Source organism: Nothoprocta perdicaria, unplaced genomic scaffold, assembly GCF_003342845.1.
Source record: "Nothoprocta perdicaria isolate Ctin4 unplaced genomic scaffold, notPer1 scaffold_50, whole genome shotgun sequence".
In the NCBI taxonomy this organism is placed as follows: domain Eukaryota; kingdom Metazoa; phylum Chordata; class Aves; order Tinamiformes; family Tinamidae; genus Nothoprocta; species Nothoprocta perdicaria.
The window spans coordinates 2572088-2583102 of record NW_020455755.1 but is presented as its reverse complement, the minus strand read 5'-3'; the positions used below and the strand labels follow the sequence as shown (position 1 = coordinate 2583102).

The window sequence follows — 11015 nt, the reverse complement described above, 5'->3', positions numbered from 1 at the left end:
AAAAAAAATTGGAGCCACAGCATCATATAAAATAATTTTATTTGCATATATGCTATTTTAACATTGTCAATATCAAACTAACAATAGCTACCAAGAAAATACAGTTATTGAGCTTTGCAACCTGAGACTAATCAGTAAAAGATGAGATTGAAAATTAATACACCTCCCACTTACCTCTTTAAGGTTATTTATTTGTTGGATATAACTTGTCTGAGCTGCTTCCAACTGAGCAATGTACCAGTGTTGGTCACGACACTTTTGGAAGAAGGTCGGTGAGCGCACTTGGAACCTTCAAAGCAAAACTGGAGAAGTTTCAGTTTTGTTCTGCAGAGTTTGAAATCCAGCAATAAAATAAAATTAGACAATGAGTACCTCTACACACTAAGAATACATTGAACGGTAATAGCAAGTATTTTGTAGGAGAGTCAATTATAGAATTAATCTTCACAAACTGACACTAACAAAATTGACGTGCTACAAAGCACTGAACAGAAACGGGAGGAGAACTGTGCAGAGAGCATTTAAAGTAGCTGAATAAAGTCTCTATATTTTGTCATAACATTGCAATTCCCATTGACAGCAGTAGCTCTGTTACATTACAGACTTCCTTCTTTCACTCCCAAAGCTCTCTTGCTCACTGAAACTGTTTCCAAAGAGGGGAAGAAAATGCATTTTTCCTTTAATTCAATTCACTACAGATATCCAAACCAGGCTTATTGGCATCAAGCACAGCTTCACCTCAAAGAAAAACACATAGTTAGGCTTCCCTCAACTCCCTTCAGCACATTTGCTCCTGTGAAGCTTAGGCARTGATACCCATTTATGACAAAACATGCCATGCTTATTTTACATTCAACTACTTGATTACTTCCTATTTTTAGGAACATAGGATACTTTTTTATGAAGCAACAGCAGAAACAAGTCCCACTAAGTTGTCATCTTTACCTTAGAATCACAGTGTCATTCTGTCTGTTTAAATAGCCTTCGTTGGCTAGCAAGTCTAGGCGAAAGAACCTGTTGTAGCCCCAGCATTCTCCAACTTCAAAATCAGAGGCAAACTCTCGAATTATGTTTTTAGCTGGATCATTGGTAGACTGATGAACCATTTCTACACGGTATTCGTACCTAAGCAAAGGAAGATCAGAGAAATTAATACCAAAACCAGGTGAGGTATCACAAAGTGCAGAATCTATCAAGTTAAGAGAACTATGTTTTGGGGGAGGCTAGCATTTCTAGCTGAAGGCATGATTTAATCTTGAAGTTTTATGGAATTCTTAAGTAAGCAGCTTCAGAGGAAAGATGTAAAGAGAGTAGTCTGATAAACCAAAACTAAAAATATTACTGAGAGTCAGATATTCTCATTTGTTTTATTACCAACTTGCTGTTGCCATGTTGCCTTAGGCAAGCCACTGAACACCAACTTCTAAATATCACCTTTAGACATGACTCCAGGCTCTGTGGAAAACAGGATTGACTCTATTCTTTTCAATAAGCTCTACGTAAGCCCCTGGCAATCTTACATAGCTACTCAGGTCATTCTTTGAAAAGCTCTCCAGATGCTTTAGCAATTGGTTTTCTTACTTGGATGTCTCTGGCAATCCAGCAGACAGCTCTAAGAACACAGACAGGTAGTAGCCCCGCACCACTCCATTTCCATCCTCAAACAAACAAAAACACATTAAAGCTGAACACAGACAGAACCCATTTCCACACACCTTTGGAATCTCAGAAAATAGCTTTGATCAATTCAGAATTTCCAGACAATTTTGTTTTTCCTGTGACCTAGAGCTCTGAATGATGACCATGAGCTCTTCATCTGGATGAAGATGTGCACCCTATTATTTTTAATTTCAGATACAAATCATCATCCCAGAATACACCTTAAGTTATTAACATTTAAGCAGTTCAATTAAATACAAAACTGAATAGACAAGTGTTTGTCAATGTGTTGGAAGAGTTTTTTCCCCTCTCGCCCCCTTCCGTCTTGCAAGAAGCATATTTATGTACTCAAACAAGACCGCTATTTAAGAAACATTTGTAATTGCTTTTAAATTAGTCAAATTAACTGTACTAAGAACTTAACTTCATGCTGAATGGAAGTATGGAGGGAATGCTCCAATGGTCACTGACTGACACTCACAACCTCATTATGTTTTTCTCTCCCCTTCCCATATAGTTTTTTTATATAGAACATCTCTTTTCTCATGAGAACCTAGTTGACGTTTCTTCACAGGACAAGCATGCTGCTTAAGCGTGTTGGATGGGGTAACATTTCTAGCTGAAGGTATTCACTCACCGGGTAAACTTTTAATCTCCAGCAAAGTCCTGACACTTGGAGAGGTGGACTATAAACAGGATCCGCTCGCTGACGCAACGTGCTATTGAGGAGAAAGAAAGGGGAAAAGTGCCACTGAGAGAAAGCAATACCCTCCGTGAAAGAGCMAGTTTTATATACACTTACACTCTGGAACTGTCCTTGCTGCACAAAGAGCACCTAACAGCATGTGAGACCCATATGTATTTGTACAGAAGCTTAACACTTTTATATTCCTTGGAAAATAGTTCAATCTTTCAAAAGTTGCTCATTGTTATGAGGAAGACTTCCTTAAAACTATCTGTTGAACTGGGCTTGTTATTCACCTGGTACATGATAGATTTTGATTGAATTTGTATCATTTTTTATCTAAAAGAGACCACTGTTTTAAACATAAACGCAGACACAAGAAACAGAAAAGGCTTACCGAAATTCGCAGTAATTTCTTAAGATGCATTCTCACCTAAAATTTTCCAGGACGAAGGTAGTTGAGTCATAGGCTGGAACTAATTCACTAAGGGGAAGAAAACAGAAAAACCAAAAGCATGTATTAGTTCTATAACATCACATTAAAACCTCAAGTTTCGACTCTCTTGAACCATTTGGATCACGAGATCCACTGAAGTGCACTAGACTACACTTGTCTTTTTTTGTTCTTCTGAAAATTCCACTCATGAGACTTCTCCCCAGCCCCTCTGCATGCGATGCCACATACCAAAGCAAATGTTTTACATTATAGTCAGAAAGGAAGAACATAGAGAACTGTAGGAGGATTTGCTCTTTTATCTGTGATGGTTAATAATATAACAATTTTTATTGCAAAACTCATAGTTCTAGAAAGGATGAAATTGTTGCATGGCTGAAAGAACAAAGCTTAACTGGTTCACGCTTCAGAGCTTATTGCCATCGGAAAATGCATATTCAGCTTTAGGCTCTCCTCAGAGAGGCTTCTAAGTATTTTTTTCAGAAAACACTTTAAGGCAATTGTTTTCAGACTGCACTTAAAAGCAAGACAGTGATATTTGCTAAAGAAAACAAACTAATTTGAGGAATCTTGTACTCTCAGTTACTCTCAGTTTTATGGAGAAGCTTTGCAGCCAGCTATCCTAAACTCTGACTTTTTAAGAACCTAGCACTAAAAAAAAATCACTCTTTATGAAAGAGAATTGTGTTAGAAAGTGATTTTAGCTATATATTCTGAATTAAGGTGACCTGCAGAGGCATCTCAAGAGAGCTTTGCAATTACACACCGAATGACCCCAATAATAAGAGGAAACAGGGCAAGCCAGTAAACTAAGCATAGAGAGAGGCACTTTTCAGTCAGCTGGGCACTGCCTACCTTGTGAAGTCTGGCGGAACTGGAGTAGTGACAAATGAGGCCATGGGTTTCCGATGAACCTGCTGGAACATCATCAGGATCTCTGAGCTTTTGGATATCAGCTCACTCTTACTGCATGACCGCAACTGTATGGAAAGAAACAGAAAAAAAGAAAAAAGCCTTCTGTCATTAGTAGCAGACATTTTGTCTACTAATACATGTCTACAYAGATTTTGACTGCATTTGTTCTTAAGCAAACTAATTACATACTAAAACACTGCCCGACAGACTCAGAAACCCTTTTTAAAAAATATTTATATATATATATAAATATATTTTATATTTATATAACAATTTTCAATTGTTTTTCTATAGGAGAAGARCAGACCTGCAAAGTTACATCTGCACTATCACCACTGTTAGAAGGTCCTCATTTGGGGTGCATTGTAAACAAGAACTAGTTCTTGAATGAGTCCACAAGTAGCCAAAAAAACAGGTGATGTACAGTTTGCAGAAGCATTCACTCTCCTGACTTCACCAATTCCTCAACACAACACTCCATTATAGATATAAAATAAATAACTGCAAAGGAGAACACAACCTCTGCTCAGGTAAAGTCAACTTAGCATTTTATTGAAAAAAGAGGGAATGAAGAACACATCCAGAACAAGAGGAACAACTCAGAAGAATTTTTTTCCCCTTCCTCCCCTCCCAGCAGTTTTGAGTTCCCCTCCCCAATTCCCTGCCAAAAATCCAAGATGCCAGATTCTGATGAAAGAAAGTTACTGAATGCAGTAAGATACACAAAACCAAACCAAACCAAACCAAACAAACAAACAAAAAAACAAACAAACAAAAAAAACCCACCCAAAACCAAACCAACCAAGCTCCAACACCCTGCCATTTGCTCTGAGCAAGCACAATTTTTTCAGGGCAAGTAAAATCAGCCTCTGCAGAAACCGAATATTCCATTTACAAGAGTCAAACTTGTGTTGCTAGGAAAAAAAAGGCAAAAAATACACACACACACACACACACACACACACACACACACCCCCCATATCAGCTTCTTGGAAAGACAGATGGATGGGACTAAAAGAACTAGAACCATTTCTGTTTTCCTCAATAGCATAAAGCACTATGATTTTTTTAACTCTCCATTTATAGCCACCACTATTCATAGGCTGTTAGCAGCTGCAAAACTGATAGAAATTAGCACACAGTCCAAATGCTAAGCTAAACACAGAGCTCTGCAATTTCACATGGTATTGCTGTGCTAACTTTAAGCAACAGAGGTGAATACCTACCATTATTTATAAAAGACAAAATGCTTGCTTTTACGGAGAAATTGTACAACCTAAAGCCACTTAAATAAAGACATGAAAGCAGTTCTATCCAAAAAAAAAAAAAAAAAAAAAGAAGAAGAAAAAAAGGCTGCCTGGTGATGTCTCTATCTAAAATTTTCAACATTTCAACTCTTTCAGAATCACCTGATGTTCTACTTCCTGGAGCAGGGATTCCAGAAGTTCAGTTTCTTGGGTAAGTGATGTCTTTTGACCTGTTTTAAAAGAAAAGGTAGACATACTAAATGGATTTTAAGAAATTTAGCTTTTTTTTTTTTTCTTCCCTTCCCTGGAAGATGCCCCAAAACTTAATAAGGTAAAGGATTTCTAAATATACCAAGGTTGATTGAGAAAACATTTTGAAAGCAAGCCTACATTTTTAATTGGATCTCTAGTGAAGAAATCACCTGAGGCTTAAGTCAGTAATGAAATATTCCTTGTGTCCCAGAAATAACTTCTCTTTTTTGAAAGTGCTTTTTTTGGACAAAAAGTAAAAGCAGTTTTGACTTCTCTGAACTTCCCTTCATCCAGCCAAGACTTTCTCTTGACATTTATGAGAGTGTGAGAGTAAACTAAGAGGGTTTTTTTGTTGGTTTTTAAGTGGCGGTGGTGAGAGTTAAAGCRGTAGAGAGCCTCAGGGTAGCAACAACAGCAGGAACCAAAGTTCATAGCATTGATTCTGAATGCCCACACTCATTTGTGAACCCAAATTGCAAGGAATCACAAAGAAGCTTTGTATTAAATAATTTTTTAAAAGCACTGGGAAGTATTATGTGATAAATATTTACTACTTAGCTAGCGTTTTTTTGCATAAATATCTTCCAATTAGATGTAAATGTTCTCTGAGTTACCATATAGGACTCTGCAAGAGAAAACAGGTTTGGCTGCATCTAATAATTACTGCAACACAGTAACTACACAATTAACCAAAAGACTTGCTATATGTAAAAGTACTCAGTCAAGCAGCTTCCTGGCTTAACACTGAGAAGTATGCAAGGAGTCGTATCCCCATGGAAAAAAAGGTTCATCAATAGATTTACACCCAATGATATATTGCTCCCACTCATACTGATGAGGCAAATACATACCCATTAATGTTATAAGTTTATTCTTCAGCTGAGTGTCCAGGCGGGCAATCATCATCTCCACGGCGTTTCTGATTTCGCGGACTCGCTCATCCTTTGCGCTGCGCACCGCCTCCACGTTCCTCTCCTAAAATGGGATTCAGAAAAAACATGTACCAAAAGAAATCCTTCACACTCTGCACATTTTTAATTCACTTTACACATCGATTCCACTCTCTCAGATGAGGATGATGACTAAGTAGCCTCCTGCAGCCCACCTCCCCTCCAGTCCTTCTTTCTCTAATGCAGGCAGGAGAGAAATATCTGGTCTTACAGAAGCTCTCCCATTTTGGATGATAAAACAGGAAGTTATTTATAGACAATCTGTGTTGCAGTCTACCCCTGCGGTGAGTCCAAACACTTGATTGTCACCTTGTGAACACCTGTCACTCTATGGAACAATAAGTGTGCCCTCTGGTGGGTGACCAAAGGTTAACCAAGTTTGAACAATTTCTCATTCCCAAGGCATTGCCATATGGAAACTTCAGTATTGAAATTCACAGGCACAACTACTGGTTTCTCTTCCGTATCTACTTTTGAGTACGGCCCCTCTCGTGGACTTGTTCACATGACACAACTTTCTAACAATCGCACAACTCTAGCTTTTAGACAGCATACACTCAGAGAGAATTCCCCACTGTCTGACTCCCATCTTTTGCCATTTTTGCAGCTGCCTGACACAGCCAAGACTGTGCAGATCTTTCCACAAGCTGTAATAAGAGTATCAAGAGCACAACTAAGAAGTGAAAATATCCCTACGGGATGATCCCATTACCTTCACAGAAGTAACAGTGCACAAGTACAGAAAACATCATGAGCCCATAAAACTGTATAGAATTTCCATCTTTCACTTCACAGTTACCCTTTAACAAGGGCAAGCTGCAGGAAAGCCTGAGGTTTTCATGATTAATTTCTTACCACTTCTTGTACTAAACTGATCAGTTCCATGAGTCTTCTCCTAAGCTTTGCCACTTCTTCATTTACTTTTGTGACATGCTGCTCATAGATTTCTGCCAGTGGCTTAAAGGTATGTCCTCCATGCTGTTAGAGAAAAGAAGGTGAGAAAAGGGTGTTTAATATAGTTTCAACTTTCTCACACCTATTAAATTATAGGAAGAGAGCAGAAGAAAGTCTCCTGGTGTATCACTCAGTTTGGAAACGTTCCAAGGCAGATTGTATGTAGGAAGTCTGTCTTTCACTTCCCTTCATAACAAGTCATGAATTTGGCTTTTATACCATCAAAGCTTCCTGTCAAGAGTTATTTAGAGCCTGAGCAGCCATCCAAAAATAAACCACTTTATTCACTGCACATATCTTTAACAAAAGATAGATTTTCTTTTAAATTGAAAACAGCATTCCCAAACAAAAACAGCACAATTTTAACCACATTCAGCCACTTATACTCCAAGGCATGACAGCCATCTCCCCTCAAAATACTCAACAGGAAGGATAAAGAGCACGGTGGAGTGCTTTACCAATAACAGTTCTTAAGATACTCAAGAATACTCCCCATCTAAACTTACAGAAAGATCTCTTGCTTTGCACATAGAGTTCTCATTGTCATCAATAGCTCGTCTGAAGAATCAAGAAAATTTTAGCAAGGAAGATAATTCTGCCCTTTCACCATAAAATTCAATTTGCTTTCATACTTAGTAACTGAAGATGCTGCTTTTCAAACCCAAAGCTCATATAAATTTTTTATGCACGTACGACAACTATAATTATTTGCAAGGCAATTCAATAGCCATACCAACAGTTTCACTATGATTTTGTTTCTTCAAATTGCACTTGAACACAGTCTGCTACTGTAACACAATGCACGCAAGTATCTTCTTACCATTCCTCCCCAGAGTGCACACTGGTGGCAGATACACTTCTTACAGGTCCAACAGAAGACACTAAGTTTTTCATGATGGTTTTCACACCTTAAACAGAAAACAAACACAAATCATCAGCAGAAAATAGCTAGAGATTTTCTATAAGAATCCTGAAAGTCATTTCAAAAATATTTTGTAAAATAAATGCTGTTCTCAGAATCCTCTCAACGCCTCCAAGAGTTACAGAGCAAGCTTATTAATAAAACTGGGTTTATGCCCAGCAGCTCGAGGCTATCGTCACTGAATCTGGCTTGCAAGTCTAGAAGTTAATATTTCACCTCACTAAAACACCAACCAGAAAAYACAGGACTCTCCAAAGACAAGAGGGAGAATGAACTGCAGTAACAGATACAGCTCAAACTTCAATCCCCGATTTTAAAGTTAGATGGATTGAAATGTCCATTCATGTAAGTCAAACTCTATAGCCTCTGTGGGAAGAGCATTCCATTTACTTGTCTTTTTCGTTTTCTTCATGCTTGGTGAGATTGCACAGTTGAAGTGTATCAAGTTGTTGCGTGACCTCTTCTGCCCAGCGGCAGTTGACCAGCTCTCGCAGCTGCAGCGGGGCTCTGCAAGGAGCAGAAGCATTGCTGAAGTCAGAGCAAAAAACACAGCTCCAGGAGCACAAGCCAAACTCATCTCAATTCTGCTCTGCCTGACAAAGTCACAGGCAAAAGCAGGTAGAGCTGAAGCTACCACGGCGAATTCAGAAAAGCAACTGATGTTTTACACTGATTTGCATTTATTATATAAAAATAACAAAATATGAAATAAATACATAAGGAACTCAAGAACTACTCCCAGTTTTGTTAGGAGCCTGGTGGATAGTCCTAAGCAAATCATTTCATTGCTCAGATCTCCAATTTCTCCCACTATTCTTCTATCTCCCACGGTCATGCTTTGGTTATCCCTTTGTAAGATGTGGATATATTCACCTCCTTACCATCACTTTTGACCCATTAATTAAATACTTTAATAAGTGAATATTAAGTTCTGCAGAAAAGGTTAGTTGCTTTCAAAAATCACCCTTCGAACCAGGGGAAAAAAAAATTCCTCCCTTCTAATGGAAATTAATTTTGGTCTATATCCAAGCACTAGAATTGCTAAGGAGTGCAAGGCTTGGGGGCATGGGGAAAGGCCCTCAATTTCTGAAAATTTATTTTCTGATGTTAAAAATGTCTTACCTACAGTGAGGGCACTGAGCTCTTTGTTCGGTCAACCAACGCTATAAAGAAGGAAAAACGTATTAGAAATGGACTGTGAGAAGTGCTAGCCAGCTACCTGTAAAACAGCTCCAAGATGACAGATGTTATGACATTTTAACACTCCATACTGCTATCTGAAAGATCAGTATTTGCTTTCTGTTCCGACTTCCTCCTYCATCTACATAAGTATCACTGACTCTCAAGAGATATTAAAGAAAGGGCCATTATAAGCCTGTTCTTTAAAAGCAACTCTCCCAGATAATCACTATAATTAGCACTCCTGTATATAATGCACAGCTTGCCTACACTTTCTCAGAGTGTCATAGAAAGCTTTTGAAAGGGAAAACGAAGAGCACAGAGGATGAAAATGGAATCCTCTGAAAGGCACAGCAAAAAGAGCAAGAATGTGCTCCTAAGACCAGTAGTTCTCTTAATTTGCAAAAATAGATTATGATAAGCAAACTTACCCGAATACAACTGAAACAGCACAGCTTGGAGCAATGGGGACAYAGGCGTGCATCACGCAATTTCTCCATACAAATAAAACATCGGAATACTTCAGCAATGCTCTGCAAAGATCAGATGGACACTACTGTTATGCCACAGACTTCAAACATAGTGGAATTCCATCTACTTTCCAGGCACAATGCCAGGTTTAATAGAGTCCCATTCCAAACACATTGCATCTCAGAGCAGGTTACCAATTCAAATAATCACGGCTCTCTTCCTCACTTGTACATCCCACCCGCACCCAGTGTTCATTTTAAAACACTAATATTCTAGGMAGGGCTTCCTTCTTAGTTTACCTTTTCCTGAGCAGGCATTTCCGTAGCCAAGACATACTAGTCCTACCTGCATTCACACTGCGAAAAGCAACCGTGCTCCATGTGCAGATTCTCAGCCTATGAATTTCAATGTGAATTAAATTCATTCAAAGACATATTAGGTATCTCTATGTATCATAGAGGATGTTAAGCAGAGGGGTCAAATTGGACAGGGTTTTGCCTTTGACTTAAAAGAATTTCAGGCCTATCCTTAGCTGCACAGCCTCTCTGCCCTCCCTCACCAGTTAATCTTGGAGAACAGATTTTTTTTTCTTCCCAGAAATGGAATCATGAGTCAAAATGGTTCAAAATCATAAGAGTATTTCAAAACGTTTTAAAAAATAATACTAGCTTGTCACACTGATGGATTTTTCACCGATTTGGGTGGTCTTGCAGCCTGTATAAGAGCAGCTGGATTTCCTCTGGCCTTATCTCTAGGACTCTCAGARATGCTCCCAATGGGATATTTTGCCCCCAGCAGAGTTAAGGCTACAGAAGCGGGATGCGCCGGGATGCACTGTTAACTTATCGACATCCCAGCGCCTCCTGCATCCCCCGGCCTTGCCTAACGGCTGCGGAACGGGAGGGCCGCGCTCCCTGCCCCGCCGCCTGCCGCACCGCGGGCCGGGCGCTGCCGCGGCACCCGCCGGCCGCTCCAGGCCGCCCAGCGCCTCCCCCGCGCCGCCGCCACCCGCTCCCCGCCGCCCGGGCCGCTCTGCCCCCGCGGCGGCGGCCCCTGGCCCGCCGAGCGGCTGGATGCGCACCAGCGCGGGGATGCGCACCTGGGCGGGCGGCGCCGTACCCCCCCCTTCCCCCGCTCACCTCCACGCTCTGCTCGTCCATGGCGCTGCCCGCGGCGGGGGCTCCTGCCCGGCCCCCCGCTTTCCCTGCCCGCGCCGCAGCGCTCGGGACGGCGCGGGGTGTCCGGAGCCGCCGGGCAGCGCTGCCCTACGCGCCCGCCATGTTCGCCGGGGCGCGCGCAAGCAGCCCCGCCCTGCAGCGGCGGGGCG

At 40.5% G+C, this 11015-nt stretch overlaps 1 protein-coding gene across 2 annotated transcripts in view; it reads right to left on the bottom strand.

Annotated features, from left to right (window-relative positions):
* TRIM37 (tripartite motif containing 37) overlaps nt 1–10848 on the bottom strand; it is a 21289-nt gene extending 10441 nt beyond the window's left edge. For both annotated transcript variants that reach the window (XM_026047858.1, XM_026047859.1), the window contains exons 1-14: nt 10828–10848; nt 9649–9750; nt 9161–9201; nt 8429–8545; nt 7937–8024; nt 7018–7140; nt 6064–6187; nt 5123–5190; nt 3654–3778; nt 2778–2828; nt 2297–2378; nt 1582–1658; nt 946–1125; nt 175–289 (exon numbers count right to left, since the gene is read on the bottom strand). In XM_026047858.1, coding sequence (XP_025903643.1) covers nt 175–289; nt 946–1125; nt 1582–1658; nt 2297–2378; nt 2778–2828; nt 3654–3778; nt 5123–5190; nt 6064–6187; nt 7018–7140; nt 7937–8024; nt 8429–8545; nt 9161–9201; nt 9649–9750; nt 10828–10848 — 1314 coding nt within the window. The remainder of the gene's footprint in view (nt 1–174; nt 290–945; nt 1126–1581; nt 1659–2296; nt 2379–2777; nt 2829–3653; nt 3779–5122; nt 5191–6063; nt 6188–7017; nt 7141–7936; nt 8025–8428; nt 8546–9160; nt 9202–9648; nt 9751–10827) is intronic.
* Between the last annotated feature and the right edge of the window lie 167 nt (nt 10849–11015).